The 24,463-nt window shown below is 40.6% G+C and overlaps 1 protein-coding gene across 1 annotated transcript; it reads left to right on the top strand.

Moving 5' to 3' along the window:
* The first annotated feature begins 296 nt into the window (after positions 1 to 296).
* On the top strand, positions 297 to 8,843 carry Tcf24 (transcription factor 24). Its single transcript, XM_013034480.1, has 3 exons — positions 297 to 531; positions 895 to 1,313; positions 6,824 to 8,843. The coding sequence occupies exons 2-3, from the start codon at positions 918 to 920 to the stop codon at positions 6,935 to 6,937; spliced, it is 510 nt and encodes a 169-aa protein (XP_012889934.1). The 5' UTR covers positions 297 to 531; positions 895 to 917; the 3' UTR covers positions 6,938 to 8,843.
* Positions 8,844 to 24,463: the final 15,620 nt, after the last annotated feature.

Here is a 24,463-nt window from a genome sequence, read left to right as displayed (position 1 = left end):
AGCGCCCCGACGAGGGCCCCAAGGCAGCGTCCCCACCCAGGCTTGGCGCCGACCGCGAGGGCCTGGGGTGAGGGCGGGCCCAAGTCGCAGGACCGCGGTTAGCCAAGAGGGCTCAGCCCCGGGCAGAACAAGCCCCGCGGGCGCCCACCAAACCCGCGCCAGGAGGGTCGCGCGGGGAGAGCTGGGCGCAGCGCGGGGGGCGGAGCCCGGCGCCCGCCCGCTCCGCCCCCCGCCGGGCGCCGTAATTAATGACCGTCCCTTGGCCCTCGGGACGCTCCACACCTAGTCGGCGGCCCCCGGTGCAGGCACGCGGCTGAGTACGGAGCTCCGCCGGACGTGCCCGCCGCCCGTGCCTCGCTCGCCGGGCCTCGAGCGAGGACATAATAGACGCAGCCGGCAGAGCTGGACGTGGCCTTCGGCTTGGGCCGGACGGGGATGGAGTGACCCCGCGGGCCCTGGCCACGCAGACTCGGCTGGACGCCCGCGGCGCGCTCACACCTCGGAGTCCGCACTCACAGCCGCTCAGGAAAGGTGAGGTCCCCGGGCCCAGAGCGGTGGCGGGTGCCTTCCCCCAGGGGAGAGGCAGGCCCGCGTTCCCCGTTCCTCCCGCGGAAATTCCCAGCCCCGGGACGAACGGCCGGAGGGACGCGCGTCATCCTGGCCCCTTGGCCCGCACCCTCCCCCGCGGCTGGCCGGGGAACGCTTCCTTGTGTGCCCCTAGAAGTCAAGGCGACACCGCGCCCCTGCTTGTCCAACGGGGAGCCCGGGAAGCCCCCCCCCACACACACACCGTCCAGGAGCCCGACTCGGCGGGGCGGCGTGCGGCGGGAGCGCGTTCGCGGTGCCCGTGGCCGAACGCCCGCCGCCCCTCACCTCGCCTGCCGTCCTTTGCAGTGCGCGCGGTGCCAGACGTCGCCATGGACCGCGGCCGCCCGGCGAGCAGCCCCCTGAGCGCCCGCGCTGAGCCGGCGTCTCCAGCCGTGACCACCCGCGACTCGAGCCCAGTGAGAACCGGCCTGGGGCCGGCGGGCCCCGGAGTCGTGGTCGCAGCGCGCTCCGGGGGCGGGCGGCCGGCGGCGGCGAACGCCGCGCGGGAGCGCAGCCGCGTGCAGACCCTGCGCCACGCGTTCCTGGAGCTGCAGCGCACGCTGCCGTCGGTGCCACCCGACACCAAACTGTCCAAGCTGGATGTGCTGCTGCTGGCCACCACCTACATCGCCCACCTCACCCGCAGCCTGCAGGACGACGCCGAGGCGCCGGCAGATCCCGGGCTGGGCACCTTGCGAGGCGAAGGTTACCTGCACCCGGTCAAGGTAGGCGGGCAGGGCGCACTGCGGGGCGGGGCTGGGGACGCCGGGACGCCCTGAGCCGCCCTGCCTCTCACCGCTTGGGCAGAGGCCGCCAAGCTCCTTTCTCCCTGTAACGAATGTGGGCAACAGATCTGGAAAGCGACCTGAGTCCGCTGACACCGGGGGTAAGGTCCCCACTAGGAGAAACAGCTGAACAGTGCAGAAGCGGTGGGCGAGACGTTTAAACCTGGGATGGCCACGGGAGGGGACTCGGCCTGTTACAGAATGGCAGCCTAGTAATTTTCCACCGTTCAAAGTGAGAAATGGGGGACTTGGTTACATATCCTGGTAATCAATAGTATTTGTTATATTTATAACCCTTTACAAGGCTGTTTTAGTTACATAATTACATTTCCATTGTATTTTTCATGGGATGTTCCAAAGGTTTCACGAATTAAACGTAGCCATAGAATTGACCCTAAGTAATCCTAGGAAAAGTTAATTTTTTTTCTGTAAGAATCAAGGAGATCATTCTGTATCCCTGTGGAATAACATTTCAGCTACTTAAAGGTTAAACATCATAGAATAGACAGCTACCAAGAACCTAAGACTGTAATGTTTTACTCAATTATCAGATTGGCATGTATGTTGAGTAACTTGATTAAATACTATAAATTTTGCAACGTGAATAGCCAGAGAATTTATTTTATATAATTTCTTTGCATATAGTTAAAAACGGTCATAATTCTTAATGTAACGTATGACTGATTTAATACTTACTGCCTATGTAAATGTATGCTTATCTATATTTATTACATATAATGATGTATGTGACTATGGTTTATTACCTTTTCCTCTAGATTTGTTTTGAAATCTTGTATTTGAGCTGGCATACTATTAAAAATACGTAAGATATACTTGTTTAATCCATATTTTTGAATTTTTGTTTTCATCATTCTAAAGTTTTTTAATACACACATAGAATTAGGACTTAGTTTTAAGTACCTCAGAGTTGAATAATTAAGGATGAATTATTGTTGAAATGTATAAAGCACACCTAATATTAACTGTATTTACAGTTCTGGGGTAGAGTTTAACCAAATTTACTTTGCAAATGTAATCAACATGATAATAGCTAAACTATTTCAAATATTAAGTATAAAATGTGAAATACCATTATTTATTTATGATAGACCCCATCCCATTCACGAAATTATATAAAAATTTCAGCTGAATGAATCTCACTCATTCTAATTAATGATTTTGTGTTACAGTGGGCATTAGATTGGTATTCAAATATAACACTAATAATGTTGATTTCTTTTGACATAACATTTGCAATGTTTTCTGAGAAGGTTTATTTTAATATTAAATCGATTTTAATGTAGAAAGCGTATGTTAAATAGTTCCTGGGAGATAAAGTTCAGAATCAGAAGTAAATTTTCACCTTGGTTTTGTCAAGTGTTTTGTTTTTTAATGAGCAATGTTAGAAGCACCAGTGTTAGATGTAACAAATAAGCATAGAAAGCTTTTTGGTACCTTATTCATGTACCAATGTTTATAGTTTTAACTATTATAAGAAAAATTAAATCTTATTGATCCCCAGAATCAATGATTGTGATTTTAAAAGATATCCGTAGAGACAGTGGTAGAAAACAGAAGATGATCTCTTTTATTTTTAGAGGTCAAATATTTTTTATTATCTTTAGAATTTGTATAAAGGGTGAACATTATCTCTTAAAAGTGAAATTTAGTGGGGCCTTGGTGGCTAATCCCTGTAATCCCAGCCATTCAGAAGAGAGAGATCTGATGATGACAGTTTGAAGCCAGCAGGAAAGTCTGAGAGATTTTTTATCTTCAATTAATCACCAAAAAACCAGGAATGGAGCTGTGGCTCAAGTGGTAGAGCACTGGTCCTGGAGAACAAAAGCTCAGGGAGAGCACCCAGTCTCTGAGTTCAAATCCCAGGACTCACACGAACAGATAAAAAGAAAAAAAGAAATTAAAAAAAGAGCTTGCTGTTCAACATCAAAGAACTGACTTTTAAAACCACACATTTGAGTTCCTATACATTCAGAGCCCTATTTTAGGACAGTGAATATGATCATGAGTAAGCTGTAGTTGTTGCTGTAAATGAACACATTACTGAGATGAAAACAAAAGTAGAAATATGAGTACAATACTGTAAGGGTGATATTGTATTTGTCTCAATCACACTGTCACCATGTGCTGTGGAGGTTTAGCATATAATGAAAACTGCCTGTTATATCTTTTTTTTTTCTTTTCACAGACACTGTCTATCTTTAATGCAAAAGGAATAAAGTAATTCTGTTCATTTTGACATTTTGGAAAACTAAGGTTTATTGTAAACTATTAGAGCCTAGTATGTATGCCAAAATGACTTCTTGTTTTTTCTGCCTTATGACATACTGTTATTAAAACATACCATGATGCCCAAATAGATTTTTAGTAGTATATATTAACTGTACAAAGGGGTTTTATTGTGGTATTTCCATTCACATCTAGTTGGTCAAATTCACCCCTTCTATTATTCTTTTTTATCACCCCCACTTGTTAATAAATGTTCATGGGTTTTATTATTCTAGTTACATACATATAAAACACAGCCATCATATTCACACACTCTTTTACTTCAGTTTCACAGTTTTTAAGCATCAGTCCTATTACCAATGTTGTGAGTATGTTAGAACTGTTAGGGATATCTGCTGTATCTCAAAAGACTGGAACGTAGTTCAGTGGTAGCAAAACCCTGGGCTCACTATCTCTGGCATCAAAAAGAAAAAAGTGTCTCTAGTTAAATCAGAAGACGTAAGAGACGGGGCTCCTAGGACTTTTATCCCTTTGGGACATGAACTATTTCAGTCAGCACCTATGGTTCAAGGGGCAATGATTTTCTGGAAAAACAGGAATATATTTCAGACTTTTGTAGTGAGAAAAAAGCAAAGCAGATGACTTTATTCATTGTTGTGCATTGTTAAGCATTTCTCATAACATACAAAATAATAATTAAAAATAAACATCAGATTATATTATTTGACGGTCATATAATTAGACCAAGAATATGTTTCTAAGATCTTCAGTTTCAGGTTCAGTTCCAGTTAATTATAAGCTTACTAGTTTTTTTTAAGCTTAATGACACTACCTGATTTTAAATATGAGTAGGAGAATCAGAGTTCAGGATTGTATCAGTCTACACAGTGAGAGAAATATTGGAAAGTAGACAGTAGATCAGTCAACTATTTTTTATTTTGATATCCTAGTGACATGTAATCTAATCAATATGACAATTTCTGATTCTTAAAAACTATTTTGCATACAGTAAACTGCATCTAAATTAATTCAGTTGAATAAGCTGTAATTCCAGCTATGTGGGAGGCTGAAACAGTAGGATCTTGAGTTCAAGACCAGCTCAGGTAAAGGTGCCAAGCCTTATTCTCAGAAAAAGAAGAATAAAACAAAAGGGCTAGTGTTAGAACACATATGCTGCAAGACCTGCAAAAATAATTACTTAATAAATAGAAAGTAATTGAATAAGCCTTTTGCAAATAAAAGAAAGTTCTTATAAAGGAAATTACATATGTCCTAACCCTTGTTAGAATAGATTCCTTCACTTATGTCCTTAACTTAATTTCAAGCAGTTCTCAACACGGTAGGATCTCAGTATCTGCAAGGAGCACTCAGTAATATTTTCCTTTTATTTGTTTTTAGGTGAATTTAACTTACATAATTTCCAAATTACATTTGAGATTTGTGCATGAAATTTTTTATGCTTATAAAAATGGGGCAAAGTTATAAGATAGTGAGCGCTGGCTTATTATAGGGCCAGAAATCTTGTACCTGAAATTGATTTCTGCCCTAGACTATTTCTGCCAAGACAATGTTTTAGTCTGTTGAGACTGCCATAACAAAACACTACAAACCAGATATCTTTTTTTCCTCCAGTCCAGAAGCTTGAACTCAGGGTCTGGGCCCTGTCCCTGAGCTTCTTTTTGCTCAAGGCTAGCACTCTACCATTTGAACCACAGCACCATTTCCAGCTTTTTCTATGTATGTGGTAGTGAGGAATCGAACCCCAGGCTTCATGCATGCTAGATTATTTTTAAATAAGACTAGTTTATTTTTAAATTTCCAGTAACACAAATTTTGTATTTTATTTGGGTTTAATATAGGAAGTACCAGCCAGAATCTTAAAAGAACTGAACTACCCAGGAGCAAAGTCACACATCACATTTGGAGATGTTAAAATGAAACTTTTAGTGGATATAAATAGATTTTCCAGTTTTCTTCTGCCCACTTTTATTCTTTTTTACACTTTTATACTTTTTTTCTTTTTTGGTGTTGATACTGGGGCTTGAATTCAGGCTTTGCACTCTTACATGACTTTTTCAATCAGGGATAGCATTCTACTATGTAAGTCATGTCTCTAGTCTCCCTATATAAAATTTTTAATTTACACATATGAGTTGTATATATTTATATAATATAGCAATACAACACATGTGCATACTACACAGGATTCAAATCAGGTTAAACATATCTATTTCTTTAAACATTTGTCATTTCTTTGTGGTAAAACTATTCAAGGTTTTCAATTTGTCCTCAAGGTTTTTATTTTTTCAAAATATCAAGGTCTTAAAAATATACAAGGTTTCAAATTTTCTTCAGGCTTCTTAGAATGATAAAGTACATTATCATTATCTGTCACCCCCCCAGTGTGTACTAGAACATAAGAGCCTTAAAGTATGGACTGTGCCATGAACTTATCATCCTTTCTTAGGGACCATGCTAATCTTCTCTGCATCATTCCAGTTTCATTGCATGTATATTTAGTATAAAATTGAGCACTTATTTTTTTCATAAAGGAAGTACACATTTAATTCAGGATCACACATTGCTAGGTGGGATGCTGCTATGTAAACCTGCCTCTGTTTGCATGTACCTCTGGAGCACTTATTCTTTAGCGCTTCATTTTAATTTCTTTTCAGGCTTAGTTTGAAATTAAAATATTTCAAGTAAGCTGGGTGCTGGTGGCTAATGCTTATAATCCTAGCTACTCCAGAGGCTGAGATCTGATGATCAAGGTTTGCAGCCAACCAGGGTAGGAAAGTTTGTGAGACATTTATCTCCAGTTAATCACAGAAAAAGCTGGAGGTGATGTTCAGACTCCAGTGGTCGAGAACTAGCCTTGAGCAAAAGGAGCTCAGGGACAGTGTCCAGGTCCAGAGTCCAAGCCCTAGAACTGACCACAAAAAATTTTTTAACTCGATTTTTTTCTACATTATTTCTTCACTGACTTCTTGTAGTTCTTGTCCACATATACATGGTTATTTTTATAGTTTTAACCAGTATTTTACTTTATTATTTGCATTTAGGAGTTTTCTGTTTATTGGGGTTCGTGATTATAATCATCACTGGCCATATGATATTTACATGAAAGATATTTGGAATTTTTAGAATATGTTATATATGTTGTACTAAGTACTGGATTCTTATTTAAAAATTATTTTTTTCAGAAATGGCCCATGCGATCAAGATTATACATTGGTGCTACTGGTCAGTTTCTGAAGCATTCGGTGTCTGGAGAGAAAGCAAATCATAGCAACACTCCAACAGCCTCACAGCCTTAGGATCTCTCCTGGGGGGCCCTGTACAAGTACTGGCTCTTTAATACTATGAAATAAAATTTTATTTATTATATCAAAAATAGCAAACATTTCTGAAGGTCTACTTTGGAGCCCATAGTCCAAAGTCAATATTTATCTAAGTAAATATGAAATTAAATGACCAGTCCTTTATAAATCACACAGCTTACCTATCTATTCATTGTGAGAGTTAGTGCTGTAGAATGCAAGAAAAGTTACTAGAAAAGAAGAAAAAGGGCTGGCGGTATGGATCAAGCTGTAGAGCACCTGCTTAACAAGCATAAGGCCCTGAGTTCAAACCCCAGTGCCACCAGAAAAAAATTAACACATAAGAGCAAACAATTGTGCATATGTTCAAAGAGTGCACACATTTTCTTTATCCCTATAAATATGTGATTAACAATCCAGTGCCCATGGTTCACGCTTGTAATCCTAGCTACTCAGGAAGCTGAGATCTGAGGATTGTGGTTCAAAACCAGCCCAGGTTGGTTAAGTCTGTGAGACTCCTATTTTCAATTAACCACCCCAAAAAGAGCCCAAAGTAGAGTTGTAGGTGAAATGGTAGAGTGCTAGCCTTGAACAAAAAGTGCAGGGACAGTACCCAGGCCCTGAGTTCAAGCCCCCAACCGGCATACACACACACACAAACACACATACATAAGCATATTAGCAGTCTAAAGAATAAAATCTGTATTTGTAATATAACAATACTTCATTTATTGTGAAAACCAGTGTGTGCTTTTATCAGGTCTATGAAGCTATTTCAGTTATGATACCATTTATTCACCTTGGATTATATATGTGAGTATAAAAATTGCAGTAACTTGTATCACTAGTAGTTTTTCTCTCTTGGAAAACTTGCTTGAAGTATTAAAAAATGATTTGCTCTATAAGGCATAGCTACTTTTCAAGAGGTTTCTTTGGTATTAAGATGTGACTTCAATGTTTCCTAATTGTGGAAGGCAAGAATACACGCAGCCAGTATGAACAGGATCCAGATGTCCCTGGCCACAGCATAATCCACCCATCCTCTTTTAGGATGAGCTTTGGCCACCTGCAAAAGGTGAATTTTCAGACATGGTGTAGGTCTTGAGTGAATCCCCATAACCTTCCTCAGCCAGTGCTGGTGTCGGCTCTTCCTCCTCATGTCAGCTGTTTAAAACCAATCAAATTGGCCGTTACAAAATGGGAGAACCTGATTTGGGAATTCTAGCACACATCTGCACCTTGAGGGATTCTAAAGACAGAGAACATCTACATTGAGAAAAAGTCAGACTGGAGTAGAACCCCCAAGTCTGGCCCGTACTCTATTGGCAGGCCTCTCCCTTACCACTGCCCACCATTAAATGCCCAGGAAGTAGCTGGTTTCGTTATACCAGTCATTTCAACAGGAGCCTGCTGAAAATCATCTGGTAGATAAAGTAGATAGACCTTTTCCTTTGACGATACACCTTTTCATTTCTACCCCGTTACTAGTATTTTAAAACCAAAGAAGTGTTATTTGTAGTACAGATTTTTATGCCATCTTATTAAGTTGTTGAATACACTAACAGCTTTCATTAAGTTGGAAAATCTCAGAGTAGAGCTGTACAGATTGTCAGGGAACTCACTGAACCCCAAAACAATGGAGTACAATTAAGAAAAAAACGGGCATCATCTCTTACTTGCTTATTTTTGTTTCCACCACTTCTTTTCTTCTCGGTTTTTACTATTCCCCTTTCCAACTGTGAAATTCATTTCTTGCTCAGTAACCCAATTTGAAAGTTGTTGAATTTTACCTAAGATTAGCAAATAGAGAGGCCTATTAATAGGCTTGATTGAATTACTATAAGAGGGCTGGGAAGGTGGCTCAGTGGTAGAGCGCTTGCCTTGCATGCATGAAGCCCTGGGTTCGATTCCTCAGCACCACATAAGCAAAAGGAAAAAAGCCAGAAGTGGCACTGTGGCTCAAGTGGTAGAGCACTAGCCTTGAGCTGAAGAGCTGAGGGACAGCGACCAGGCCCAGAGTTCAGGCTCCCACGACTGGACCCCCCCCCAAAAAAAAAGAATTACTGTAAGAATTGAAACACTATTTTATTTTCACCTTAGTTTTCCAGTTTTGGGGCAGTAAAAGGAAGGCAAAGATCACTTGAAGGCAAGAACTACTGGTTCAGTTGATTCAAGAGAACATGGCTGTGTTTTAACTTACCTCCAACAATTTGTAATTCTCATTATTTTAATATGAATATCCTTAAAATGTGACCAACTAGAAAAGCTTTCCACATATGAATATGTAAGACAAATGTTTGTATATTTAAGTGTGTACAGATATATTTACCCTTTCTCTCTGATATTGAATAAAAAGCAAAATAAGATGTGAATTCATCAGTTTTTATTGGCTGCTAAATGTGGTGGTTGTTTTTTTATATTAAAGAATGGAATCAAACTTCTTTAAAGTTACCTCAAACAGACTTGTAAATTTTGTAGTCTGAATTTCAGTAAAAATTGATTGGTTATAAATTTTACAGCATTTAATTGGGAAAAAAAAACCTTGTGATTTTCATTGAGTTATTCGACTTTCGAAAAAACATTCTATTAGTAGAGCTTTGCTTTTATTGATACAACTTTTCATTTTTACTTGTCCTGGTTCAAATGTTTTAAATCCAAGGAAGTATATGTATGTCATAGATTTTCATAACATTATTAAATTGCTAATACATGAACAACTTTAGTAGGTGGAACTATCTCAGAGGAAAATTGTGTATTTTCCTCTAAAGGTTCAAAGGAGCACACTTTTAATTAATGATGCATGGTCAGGATATAGAGCATTATTAAAATAAAATGCTGATATAAAAATTTAGTCTGAAAAGTTTGCATCTGTCTCTTTGGATATTTAACAAAAGCAGTACACTGAAAATCTTTCTAGAAGATAGATCTTTCCAGCTAGTGTTCACTTTAGAGGCCACATTAGAACTTAGGAGGGGATGTATTTGAATCATCATATTACCCACAATCTACACCGGAAATCCTCAAGCTTTTTCAGTTCATTCAGCTTTCCCAGTAGGATTTCCCATTTAAAATTCCTCTATAATGATATAATTTGGGGGGATTGGAAAATGCCTTCTAGAGGCAAAACAAGTTCTACCAGACTTTATTTTTTTCTTTTATCTGAATATATATATATATATGTTAATTTCTTGTATTCAACTATATACCCATAAAACTACTAAAAGTACACATATACACTTTGTTTTGAAAAATAAGCTTTAGATGGGCATGTGTCTCACATCTGTAACCTTAGCTATTCAGGAGGCTGAGATTTGAGGATTGTGATTTGAAGCCAGCTAAGGCAAGAAAGTCTATGAGACTCTTCAGTTAACCACCCAAAACCCAGAAGTGGAGCTGTGGCTCAACTGGTAGAATGCCAGCCTTAAACAGAAAAGCTTAGGGATAGCACCCAAGCCCTGAGTTCAAGCCCTAGAAACCACCAAATACAAACAAAAAAAATCAGGGCTGGGACGGCGGCTCAGTGGTAGAGTGCTTGCCTTGTATGCATGAATCCATGGGTTGGATTTCTCAGCACCACATAAGCAGAAAAAGCTGGAAATGGCACTGTGGCTCAAGTGGTAGAGCGCTAGCCTTGAGCTGAAGAGCTGAGGGACAGCACCTAGGCCCAGAGTTCAGACCTCACTATTGACCAAAAAATAAAAATAAAAATTTTAAAAATCAAATGAAAAATGAAAAGTCCTGTTATAAAGGTGTTTGGGTTAGAATAAAAAAGGGGATTGTCTGTTCCACATTACTTGGTAATGATGAATCATTTTGCATTTTATAAGGCTTTAACAAATTATTGTAAAGGTGATATAAGAGTTACGTAAGTAACATTTCTTTTTGAACAGTGTTACCCCCTCCGTTGTTTTCTCCTGCTTTCTCTCCCCTCCACCCTCAACAGAATTGTAAAGCTCATTTCCAACAGTAGTGTCTAGTGAGTATCTCTGTTTCATTGGTTCATAAGGTTTTTTTTTAACCAAATTATTCCAATATGCAGTTGCATATAACCTAAATGGTTATTTTCTTAGCTCTCCATAGAGACTTTATGTAGTCTTAGAAGAAACTGCAAAAAAGGGAATATATGCTGACTGACCCAACTGAAATGTACAGTAATTATTTTAGTTGAAATTGCATCGTAGTTGAAATTATTCAGTAATTTCTCTTTTTCTCATAGAGCCTCATTTATATGCATCAAAGCTCCTAACCAGTTACTTTCAATCACAGAGTAAGTCTTTAGGCACCGCTCAGTTCTTTCTTAGTGGACAGTTAGCTATCTGTATATATTTCCAGCTTAGCACTCAATCTTTGTTCTCAGTGCTTTTCTGAGAAAATAATTCAATACAGACAAAACATCTCTACAGCAGCCATACATGATTCTCCTAGAATCAATACATAAATTGTATTTGTCATCCAAATAAGACAAGTTTCTGGTTGGCTCTATGTAAAATCGTATCACTGCTCTTCTGAGCTGACAGGAAGAAAAAAAAATTACTTCTCACTGAAATTTAAGCATAGATATTATGAGAGATGTCTATGCTTTTTAAGTTGTATTGATTATATGCTTTATTTGAAAAGCTGTAAGCTTCTACTTACCTCATGCTGACAGAATCTGCCTTAATGTGATAGCAAATTCACCTTTTTATTTTTTATTAAAACCAGCATTACTAGAGAATTAACTTCCAGATTTCCTAGATGACTTAACTAGTAGTGTACCCTGTGTCTTTTCTCCAAGATGTATACTTTTGAATTTTTATTTGTCTTCTTACAACTTAAAAAAAAAAACCCAAAAGCTACAATTCCAAAAATTTAAAAGGAGAACTCGAGGGCAATAGAATACAATTGTCTAGCTCAAAGAAATTCCTATGTGCATTTGTTACATAACAGTAGCTGGTGGTCTTCAATGTGACTTGTACTGAAAACGAAATGTCCCTTAAATCCTGTCAACTTGCTTCCTGTAGACTGAATAACTATAGTGCCCCACAAGGAGCTGCACATAGCTGAGAACCAGGACATTGATATTCTGCCTAAGGACTCACACCGGAAGGGAAACCCCTCGGATGTTTACATAGGTCTTAGTTTCAGCTCATAAGAGAAACTAGTTCAGCGAAACATACATCAGTCACTCAAATGCTTTCATTATGAATTATACCATAGCATTTAGCTGTCAGAAGCTTTTATAATTATAAATGGGAGAATAATCTTAGCTATTAGGCTTAAAGATTATGTCAATAGTCATTTCCTTTGCACATGAATGTTACTGAGGAGGTGGGGGGGATGCTCTTTAAGAAACAAAAAGGGCGTCCTAAGGATGAACTTGACCACTCCTCTCCATTTTGTAATATAAAATGATGCTAATTGAAATGAACTCCAAGACATGGAAACAACGGTTCTTTTTTTTTTTTTTTTGGTTGTGGACCTTGTTGTTACCAATATAATATATATAGTTCTTTTTACTTCACTTTTCTTTTTCCATCGGTTTATCCCTGGAGATCACTGTCTTTGATTCTGGTACCTGCATCTTGTATATACACTGATCTGATTTGGGGAAGGGAAGGAGAATAACAAATTGTTAAAAACAAGCACAAAGGATGGCCCACTGCAACAATGATATACACAAGACACTATGGTGGAAATAAACTTTACAACTTTGGGGGGGGAGTGGGGAAAGAAGGGATAGTGGGAGAAAACCAAAGGAGTGGGTAACAATGTTAGACAACAAATGTACTCATTACCTTACCCATGTAACTTTAACCCCTCTGTACAGCATCTTTACAATTTTTTTAAAAAACAAACACCCTGGGTCTAAATTCATTTTAAACATTTATTTTTCAAATGAATTCTAAAATCTTTACATAAATTTTTATTATAATCACCTTAATTTTTTATTTTCATGGGTAAATCAGGTGGAACAAGAAATATATTAAAAAGGAAAAAAAAAAACAGGCTATGCACTGGTGTCTTACACCTGTAATCCTAGCTACTCAGGAAGTTGAGATGTGAAGACTGTGGCTCAAAGCCAGTCAGGCAGGAGAGTCTGTGAGACTCTTGTGTCCAATTAACCACCCAAAAGCCAGAGCTGTGGCTCTAGTGGTAAAGCACTAGCTGTGAGTACAAAAGCCCAGGGATAGGGCATAGGCTCTGAGTTCAAAGCCCAAGATCTGCACAAAAAAGGAGCAGGTTTGGTAGCTCTCATGTGTAAGCAAAGGAGACTTAGGAAACAGAGATCTGGATCACAGTTTGAGGCCAGCCTAAGTAAAAAGTTAATGAGATCCCACTTCAACAAATACACTGGACATGATGGCTCACACTTGAGATGCCAACTTGGCAGTAGGTCATTGGCAGGAGGATTATAGTCCAAGGTGGCTCCAGGTAAAAACATACGTCCCTATCTGAAAACTAAAGCTAGGGAGAGCTGGGGCATGGCTCAGGTGAGAGGGCATGTTAGCTAGGAAGAGGCTTTGAGTTTAAACCCTAGTATCACCAAAAAAGCCAGACAATATGCAATCTTGTTCTTCCTCTACCTGCAGCACTTTGGTACTCTTGCTACTCTAAAATGCCTATACCAGAGTGATTCTGAAATGTGGGCTACTGCTGAGAAAAAGCAAGTATGCCAATGGAGGCAACAGGAATGTCAGAACTAAAAAGATGGAAAGTTATTTTTAGATCATCCCTTAGAAAGAGAAGGCCAGTTCCATCATTGTCCAGTCAGGACATATATATTGATTGGATTCTAGGGACACGGAGGGGACATAGTCCTAAAGAGGAAGACTTGACCTCAGGACCAGACCAGAACAAGAATATAAAGCTAGTGATGCTGGGCCCTGCTCAGCCTGAGAGTCCCAGAGAGCTGTCACACCTATGACATGTCATTCTGCTTCCCTCTCCATCCAGAAACCCAGTGTCCAGGGTGGTGGTGACAGTGGAAGTGGCTTAACCCAATGAAGACTTGTCCCCTGAGCAATGACTCTGCCCACCTGGATGCACACTGCTTCCTGCAGAGCCTACTATTCAAGATCCATGTTTAGTTAGCTTGAGGAAGGAAATGGGGGGAGAGATTACAGGAAGGGGAGAAATGGCTTCTACATTCCACTTAATAAAGTATGAACTGGGAAACACCTTTGTGAATAAATATCCGCAAGACATGTAGGCGTTTACTAAGGAATGAGGATATTGTGTGTTTTTAATTAAGGTGGCCATCAGCCTCCCTCACTTCTTGAAGGCCTCTGGCTAAGGGCAGATTCCCCTACGAGGAAGCCATTGTACCACCAGCATGGTTGGAAACTACAGACTCCCAATGCTAACGGAAGGACAGAGAAGTTGGGTCCAGGTGATGGGAGGGAGGAAGACACAATGAGGACTTCACCGTCTCACTGCAGAGGTGCCTAGTACCTTGGTACAGTGGGGCAGGATTGGCAACTTCATTCCCCAGAAGCCCAGACTCCACATAGAGCAGCATGCAGGCAGACAGCGTGAGCAGAGGCTGACAGAGCCTGTGGGAGCCAGCAGATGCTGAGAGCTCTCAAGTCCAAATACCAAGCATCAGGAGGCTGTGAACAGGACTCAAGACCTCAAAGTAGGTGCGAGCACAACCTTGAGGGGAACGGTGGTTACGCACATACCATACCATCATTCAGTTTAGACCAAGGATGAAATGAACTGTAGGCACCTTTGCTCCCTTCCACTACCTCCTTTGGATACACAGCTTCCCCTAAAGAAGTCTCGTGGTGGGATGGAGGGCAGGTAGAAAACTCATTGAGAGGGAAGCCAGCCATGACTGTTTCAAATTTTGCTGACTGAAGATTTGACAGAGACTAGACCTGGTGTGCCCAGATTCTCTCAATAGATGAGTGGATCAAAAAATGTGGTACCTACCATGCACCATGAAATTTTACACAGACCTTAGAAACAATAATACTTTGCTATTTGTGGGGAAATAGATGACCTAGAACAAATCATGTTAAGTGAGGTATGCCAACCTCAGATAGACAAATGGGTGCATGTTTTCTTATGTTTTCTAGACCTAAAATACAGTGAGGCGCATGATAAATTATACAGGACAATGGGCATTCTCACGTGTGAGATCAAAGGAGATATTCTTAGGAGAGGAACACAAACATGCAATGCCTATGTGCCTCTGATTATATAATGTAATAATTAAATGAATTCCAGAAAATGAAAATAAGGGTTTTTTTCTTTTCTTTTTGTCTTATTTGCTCATTAATCTGGTTGGGGGAAGCACAGAATTGGAGGGACAAAAGGTGAACAAATGCAGCAGTGGTATTCACTAGACACTATGTTGAAAATTAACTATATAGCTTGTGGTGGGACTGGAGGGAAAAACTGGGAGAGAGGGAAGGAAGGAGTGACATTGTCCAGAAAGAAATATATTATGAAAGTCCTGTTCTTCTCTTCTGTAATAACAATAAAAAATATATTTAATAATAAAAAGAAGAGACCTGTTTTGCAGTGGTTTATCATTTTGAGAATAGCAGTTCCAGAACATCAGAGGTCCATTGCATGACATAAAGAAAGCTACACTATTTTACTCACATGTGAGAAGTGATGTGGACATTTTAACCTGATCATACGGTGGAGATGGACTATCTGGGTTGACGACTTGTAACCTAATCACTCAGTATTCCATCTTCTTTTACTTCTAGTTTATTATTTATTTATTTATTTTGGGTCCGGTCGTGAAGCCTGAACTCTAGGCCTGGGCGCTGTCCCTCAGCTCTTCAGCTCAAGGCTAGCGCTCTACCACTCGAGCCACAGCACCATTTCCGGCTTTATTCTTTTTGCTTATGTGGTGCTGAGGAATTGAACCCAGGGCCTCAGGCATGCAAGGCAAGGGCTCTACCACTGAGCCACCTTCCTAGTCCCTACTTCTAGTTTAGAGCACACAACACACCTAAATGATTTTCTGATATTAAGAACCTTCATGGATCTTTACAAAGGGAAAAGGGAAACAGAATCAGAGAAACGTGCTCAGAGCTGTCCAGCCAGTCAGGGGAAGAGCCTGAATTCAGATCCAGGTAGTCTAGTTTGAGTCTGGTTCCTGGCCCAGGCTGCCTTCCATCTACTGCATGGGTGTTTGGAGCATTAGAGTTAGTACCTCTAATCCAGCTGGAAAATAACACTGTCAATTAAAATGTTCCTTGCCTTTTTCCCTGTTTCTCTCAGTTATTATAAAATGATGGCTGAGAAAGTACATATAGGCAAGTCTTCTCTGGCAGATTAACTCTGTTAGACAAAGATTTGAAAATGAGGCTCATGCTTATAGTTCCATCTACTTGAGAGATGGAAATTGAGAAGGTTGTAGTTCAAGGCTAGTCCAGGCAAAAAGTTGGTGTGATACCCATCACAAGAAGCTGGGTGTGGTGGCACACGCCTCTGATTCTGGGTACATGGGAGGCCTGTGTAGGGGAATTACGATCTAAGGCCAAATACCAAATGGTTAAAACATATGAAAAAACTGAAAAAAAACCATATGCAGTCTTTTCAAAGTCACAGTAAGTGCAAATTAACATGACAGCATAAGCCAGCACTGTGGACAGCATAAGCCAGCACTGTGGTTCATGCCTGTAATCCTAGGATCTCAGGATGCAACGATGAGGAGCACCACCATTGGAGGCTAGTCCCAGCAAAAAAATAGAGGAAAGTTCATGAGACCTCATTTCAACCAATAGCCAAGACAAGGGGTGGAGGGGTGGGTTGTATTTAATCCCAGCTACACAGGAAGCCTAAAAAGGATTGCTGTCCAGGCTGGCCCAGGCAAAAACAAGACCCTAAAAGGAACTAAAGCAAAAAGAGTTTGAGAAGTAGCTCAAGGGTAGAAGGTTTGCTTAGTAGGTATGAGGCCCTAAGTACCACTAAAAATAAAAAAATTACAACAAATACCATTTTTTACCCATCAACCTTCCTAGACATATAAGGGAAAAATATGTCAGGAACATGTCAGGTTCTGGAATTGATCAGATAAAGATTGTTGCTGTTATTTAATCCATTTATTTTTACTTCTTATGTCTGTCTGTCTGTATGTATGTATGTATTTGCAATGCAGGGGATCAAACCTAGGGCCTTGCACATACCATGCAGGGACTCAATCACAGAGCTATATCCCAGCTCTTGTTATTTTGGCAGTGAATTTTATACCAAAGATGTCTAGAAAGATTGGACAGGAACACTGTACATGTGGCCTAAAAGGGTAAGAGAGGCAAGAGAGAATTGATTGAATGCCTCACTGGTCTCATGATGACTTGGTCTCAAGTCAACTTTTCCTAGGTCGTAGGCTTTAATCATTTATCTCATTTACTTGTCCAGTATTCTACTACAGAGAGCAAAGAATTCAACATACAGAATCATGATCTCATTCTAATTATTCCATGGTTCTATCAGAAGAGAACTAGCAAGATTTGGTGGCCAGGTTTTTTTTTTTTTTACTTTAGATAATTATATAAAGGGGTTTCAATTCAACATACCAATTTATGCATGTTGGGTCTTGAACGCTTACTAGCAGTCAAAAAAAGAGGTGTGGGTAAGCGAAGAGCAAGAGAAAATGAAAGACTACTGCTATTTATTTGGAGAACAGCAAGTTTTATCTAGATTACCCTTATAAAACAAAAGAAAATTATTCTCTTTTCTTTTTTTTTTCTTTTTGTTAGTACTGGGGTTTGAACTTGGGGCATTGTACTTGCTAGGTTGGCACTCTTATCTCCAGCCTGGTTACTTGCTAGTTATTTTGAAAACAGTCTAGCAGACTTTTCTTGTCAGCCTGGCCTTGAACTGTGATCCTTTAGATCTCATTTTAGAAATGAATCACCAGCACTTGTTTTCTTTTTATTAAAGGGACCTTGCTATTTGTATTTGTGTCTTGTGTGGTTAATGTGGGAACTGCATGTCTGTATATCATACTCCCCAGTGAATCAGGTTTCTGGAAGAGGGCTTAAACGCACACAGTTATGATACTTCTGAAAGGTGGGGCACAGGGGTCTTCTTAGACACACATACACATAATAACCCACAGCAACAAGGGTATCAGCTGGTGCCAGTGGCTCACATCTATAATCCTAGCTACTCAGGAGGCTAAGATCTGAGGATCACAATTTGATGCCAGTGCAGGCAGGAAAGCCTGTGAGAATTATCTCCAATTAACCACTAGAAAACCAGAAGTGGTACTATGGCTCAAAGTGGTAGAGCTCTAGCCTTGAGCAAAAGAGCTCAGGGACAGTGTGCCTATGTCCTGAGTTCAAGCCCCACAATTGCAAAAAAAAAAAAAAAGAACAAGAATAATCCTAGCTACTCAGCAGGCTAAGATCTGAGGGTGGCAGTTCAAAGCCATCCCAGGCAGAAAAGTCCATGAGATTCATTTTCAATTAACCAGAGAAAAGCTGGAAGTAGAGGTGTGGCTCAAGTGGTAAAGCACCAGCCTCCAGTGAAAAGGCCAAGGGAGAGCGAGAGGCCCTGAGTTCAAGCCCCAGGACTAGCACAAGGAAAAAACAAGAGTGTTGATATCTACACATTGAGGATATTCAAATTAGTTTTCTGCACAGCTGCAATTCCAATGTTACATTCTCTAGTTAAACAACAGTTCCTTCCCGTTCATGTATTTCTTGTCAATCATTATGTTTTCCCTTGGGGTCTCTAGGAAACAGCATACTTATTGTGCCTTAAAAGTGAAGCTAGTAAAACCTGAAAAAAGAGTTGTTACTTCCTTATTGCACTGGAAGGTTTAATGGGAGGTGATTGCAGGACATAATTGATATTAGATTATTACCGAGATTGGAATAACATCACAATTTAACCTTTGTTTGAATTTTTCAGTTACTTACATATTCTTGATTTTTCTGTGCAATGATTCTTGAATAATATTTAAACAGAAGAATATATTCTTTCATACAAGAAGATGCTTCCGCTGTGGTGCCTCCGTAGCTGGTAGATTAGAGTTCATTTGGTGACTTTTCTGTGTCTCTAAGTTGCTCTCCCTCGAAGTTAAGCTCCTGCATTGAGAAGAAGACTTCTGCTGTAAAGATTCTTTCACAGATGAAAAGTAGACAGAGAAAAGCCATTTCTTCCCATGTGTCTCTTCAGCAAAAAGAAAAAAGAAAAAGAAAAGAAAAAAAGCCCTCAGCAGACTTCCCCATTGGCCAGATCCAACAACTTTTAAAACATTGCATTCCTTTCAGAATTTGGCATAAGATTATAAGTACTTATTTTCTTGAACATGAAAGTTAAAGTGCTAAACAGATACATCTCACACTGACAAAGCCACTGTGACTATTTTAGATCCGGATAGAAATCATAAGTAATTTAGGTAATTGTCACCAAAATTATCTCAGTAAAGTTCATGGACTTCAAGTGTTTAAGAGTCAAGTTTCATTCAGATCAGTGCCCTGTTTTCTGACAATTTAATATATATTTTTTCCCACAGATTTGGAACATGAAACTAGACAAGATGTATAAATGCTGTGTATCTCAATGTCAATATTATGTTTAAAAACAATCTTGGCTGAGGTAAAAGTTCTTCCCGAGAAAAGTCATGCATTCATGACCAGGGTGGTTTACATTTCTCTTGCATTGCCTCTATTTTGACACGCTTGCAGGGGAAAGCACAAGGATGTGGTTATTCCAGCAGTCCCCACCAGTTCCCACCTTATTTTCTGCTGCCAACATCTAGAAGGTCTGGGACTTTCTCCACATCACTCACGAATATGAAAAAGGACCAAAGGCCACATGTATTAATTTACTAATGGGAGTTACCTGTTTCTGTGCAGCTTGTAAGAAAATAATACCTGCTAAAACTCATAAATATCTTGGGGTTGTAGCTGTAGCTCAAAAATAGATCATTGCTTAGCATACCCAAGGATCAGGGTTCAGTCCCCACTACCGCAGGAAAGAAAGAGTGGGAATTAGGGAAAGTTTATATCTATGATTCTTTTTATTTTATTTTTTGTCAGTCGTGGGGCTTGAACTCTGGGCCTGGGCGCTGTCCCTCAGCTCTTCAGCTCAAGGCTAGCACTCTACCACTTGAGCCACAGTGTCACTTCCGGCTTTTTCTGATTATATGGTGCTGAAGAATTGAACCCAGGGCCTCATGCATGCAAGGCAAGCACTCTACCACTAAGCTACCTTCCCAGCCCTCTATAATTCATTATTTATGACAGAACAATTACTGATTAAGTCTGGGGACTATACTAGGTGTTAAGGAAAAAAGGATGAACAGAACAGAACTTACCTCACACAGATAGTCCAAAACTGTACAAGGTATTTTAAGATTTTTCGATCCGTTTTGGTTCTGTCTTTTGCACATGGAATAATGTAAAAGTCCAATTTCATTTCTTTGCATGTGGATATCAGTATAACAGATTTGTGGACAGTCTTGAGAGATATTGGCACCTTATCAAAAACCAATTGGCCATATACATAAGAGGATATTTTAAAATACAATTGGAAGTGACTGACATGAGTAATCGAGGTTATTAGACAATCCTTCAGCCCCTTTGGAAATATCAGACTGAAGAGAAAGGAGTATTCTGAAGTCCAGAACTCCTGTTACTGCTTAGTGAAATGTTCTTAAAGAAAGAATATTCAGCTTTACATAGGGAGCAGAAACAAGAAATGACCTGAAAGAAAACAAAAGGTCCAGGCTGTGCCGAAGAAAGAAGCAGAATAGACATACAGTGGTTTAATAGGAAATGAAATAAGAAGAAGAAAATAAAAGGCCAAAAACACCCGGTCTATGTTAATTATCTAGCCCTACTCACAGCACTGGGGCTGATAGAGCCAACTAATGAATAGACTTGACTTTGTATTTTTACATTCTTTAGTTTCCTTTTCTTCTAATAGACAATCCCTTGTCACAGTTAGTAATTCTTTAGTAACTGCTTCAATTACTGTGAAGTGTCTAAACCCCAGCCTAGGAACTTCTATCAAGTTACACTGATATCATAAGTTGTCAAGTGGAATGAGAAGATTTAAGGAGAGATGGATGGACTGAAGTAGTCTGGTGGTGCAGGAAAATAGTTACTGGGGTAGCAGAGATCAGGAAGATTGCAGTTTGAGACCAGTCCAGAGAAGTTTGGAGAACCAATCTAAATAAAATCTGGGTGTGGTGTATTCAATTTTAAGTCCTATCTTTCAGTATTTCAATCTTAAATCTTTCAATATTCAATCTTAAGTCATATTTTCATCCCTTTTTATTTTTTGGTTGTGGGGCCTGAACTTTGGGCCTGGGTGCTGTCCCTCAGCTCTTCAGCTCAAGGCTAGTGCTCTACCACTTTAGCCACAGCACCACTTCTGGCTTTTTCTGCTATTGTGACACTCAGGAATCGAACCCAGGGCCTCATGCATTGGACACAAGCACTCTACCACTGAGCCACCTTCCCAGTCCCTCATTCCTCTTTTTATAGCCTTTCCCCATTTATCTGTTCCTTCTATTTACAAGTAGAACTGCTCTCTTGCTAATATTTTCTTTTACCCATCTTCCTTTATCCCTAATCCTTCCTTATTACCTACATTCTCTTCTGGCAATCTGATGTTCAGATTGCCTGAGCATCATTTGTTTGTTATTTTGTGTATATGTGTGTGTGTGTTCTGTTCATTTCTTCTCCTCACTCCCTACCACATGTTCACTTGATCTTTTCTATTTCCCTTACTCCACTTTCTCACTATAGCAATATTAGCTCTTACCCCTTCTTTATATAACCAAATACCTGCTATTATTTAAAGCTACTTCTACTATCTCCTTCCTACTATCACCTTGATTAACTAAGCTCTTCTTAGATGTTGAAGACACTTTCTTTTCTGAATAGGATTCTAATTGTCCAGAAACTGTGAACAAGAACTGACAAATAGGACTATATCAAATTACAGATTTTCTGGATAGCAAAAGAAAGAAATACCAGAACCCAGACAACCCATAAACAGCAGAAAATCTTGCCAGCTTTTCAGCAGATAAAGGATTCATATCCAGAATATTCAAAGAGCTCAAAAAAGTAAACAATAAAAGAACAAATAATCTAATAAACAAGCAAGCAAATTGAATGGACAGTTCTCAAAAGAAATTAAAGGTGATGATGTCTGGACTTGCATGTAACCCTATCAGAGCCAAAGTCCCCTGGATAGAAGTTTATCATGGACACTGGAAAGATTTTCTGCCCTAGTTAAAAGATGATTGAAATGCAGTGTTCCACCTTCCTGAGTTTGGATGTTGGTATATGCCAATGTGATGTCTGCAGCTATGAGAGTCACTTTGTGACTATGACGGGAAAGCTGAGAATCTTATTTAATTTAACCAGAAACTCTGTCAGCTTTGTACTGCTGAATAAACCAATCCTAGAACTGGTTAACACCTTCAGATTTCTTGTAATAGGGAATAAAAGGCTTCATTTAAAAAAACAAAGTTGAGTTTTTTGTCATATGCATTTGAAAACAAACATTCAATGACATTAAACAATTAAAAGAACTGATCAACCTAAATGTGGGTGGTTCATGTCTGTAATCTATTCAGAAAGCTGAGAACTAAAGGTTGTAGTTTGAAGCAAGCCCTGGAAGGAAAGTCCATGAGTTTCTTATCTCGAATTAACCACTAAAAAGCTAGAAGTGGAGCTGTGTGCTCAAGTGATAGGGTACTGACTTTGAGCACAAAAGCTCAGGGATAGCACTCAGGCCCTGAGTTCAAGCCTTGGGACCAGCACCAACCTCATATCCCCCAAATCCTGATCTAAAATGATCATCTGAAAATGGGCAGTTGTGCAATTAGGAACATCTAAGTTCTAGTCTAGTTTGATAACTAATTGTCTACAGTCTAAAAGGTGGCCATATTAGGTCTCTAAGGCAGGGATGCCTTCTATGATTCATCTAGCTCAGCAATCTTTTAGCAACAGGAGCATCTGCAGTAGAAGGCAATAGAAACTTGTAAGCAGCTCAGAAGCTGTCTATCCACAGTGATAGAGGAAGAACATGTTTGTATATGTCTCCAGTTCTTTCTCTCATGGCCTAGAACTCTAGCACCAAGAACTTGCCTGAACTGGAGCCTTAGCATCTATGAGCTTGGCATCCAAACTCACCCGTTCCTACACTTCACACACTTGTCCACACAATTGCCAGCAAACAAATTCCTGTTGGTCCTGGTTGCAAAATTAGTATGTGGAAGCAAAATTCAGCTGGAATCCAAGTCTCTGAAGTAGAGTAATGCCCCCTCTATTATTCGATAGAAGAAATACTTTCCACTTGGGGCTCAATTCACTTAATAATTAAAGTATTATATTTGTATGTTTCTTAGACTTGCTTGTAAAAGACTGACACCTGTCTTTAACTGATTCACTTGTTCAAGTTTATGCTTTCAAGTGTATTCTTTCAAGCAACAAGATCACAAACCTCTCCTCTATCATCACACCTAGTGTTTTGTAGGATTTCATAACGAGAGAGAAGTAATGAGACATAAAAGTACAGCCCATGAACGAAGAAGGTAACTGTTTCACAAGTACTTTAAAAATTCTAGTAGTTAGCTGGGCACGAGTTGTTAATATCTATAATCCGAGTTACTCAGGAAGCTGAGATATGAGGACCGAAGTTCAAAGCAAACCTGGACAAAAAAGTTTGTGAGACTCATCTCCAGGTTAACCAGCAAAATGCTGGACTGGAATAAGGCTCAATAGAGAAACTGAGCAAAAATGCTGAAAGCACAAAGCCATGAGTCCAAACCCTGGTCTTTGCGCGCACGCGTGTACACACACACACACACACACACACACACACCCTCTAGTACTCGTCTGATGCCAGTGGCTCAACTACAATCCTAACTACTCAGAAGAATAACAGTGGCCATTCTCCTATTATACTGGCAACTGATTCTGTGTTCGTTAAACGGAGAGATTCCAATAGCATCCATTTCTTCCCCACTGAAAGACTTCAGGTCTGTAAGTCCAAGCAGATGGGAGTGCTAGAAAACGGAGAGTCCGATTTCAGAGCATTATTGAAAATTTGTAGCTTCCGCCCTTGCACGTTCAATGAAACAGCTCTGGCCCCTTATCCAAGAGTCAAGTAGACCCCGCCACCCGGTCTTTCTCCCTCCTCTACGCTACCCTTCTCCTCCCCTTCCTACCCAACCCGACCCGCCGGTAGACTAAGGCAGGGCTCCCGCAGAAGGAGGAGGGCCTCAGGAGGGCGGGGCGAGGGGCGGGCTGGCCGGCCACTCCAGCTCCAGTCCACCGCCGCGGAGGGGCGTGGCCAGGACCGGAAGGGCGGGGTCTGCGCAGCGCCTAAACGAGACCGAGGGAACGGAGCTTCCTTTCCCGCGCGGCCGCCCAGAGAAAATGGCTCGCGGCGCTTTGTCAGCCGCGCCTGCGGGGCCGTGGCGCCGGCGGGCGGGCCGCTGGGCCCCGGGAGGTGAGAGTAGTCGCGTTCTCCGCCCTCCTCCCCTAGGTGCGGCGCTCCGCCGCCTTGTGGGTGCCGAGCCCGGCTCCCGCAGCTCGGCAGTCCCCG

Source organism: Dipodomys ordii, unplaced genomic scaffold (genome assembly GCF_000151885.1).
Source record: "Dipodomys ordii isolate 6190 unplaced genomic scaffold, Dord_2.0 Scaffold190, whole genome shotgun sequence".
In the NCBI taxonomy this organism is placed as follows: Eukaryota; Metazoa; Chordata; class Mammalia; order Rodentia; family Heteromyidae; genus Dipodomys; species Dipodomys ordii.
This window is presented reverse-complemented; position numbering and strand designations above follow the sequence as displayed.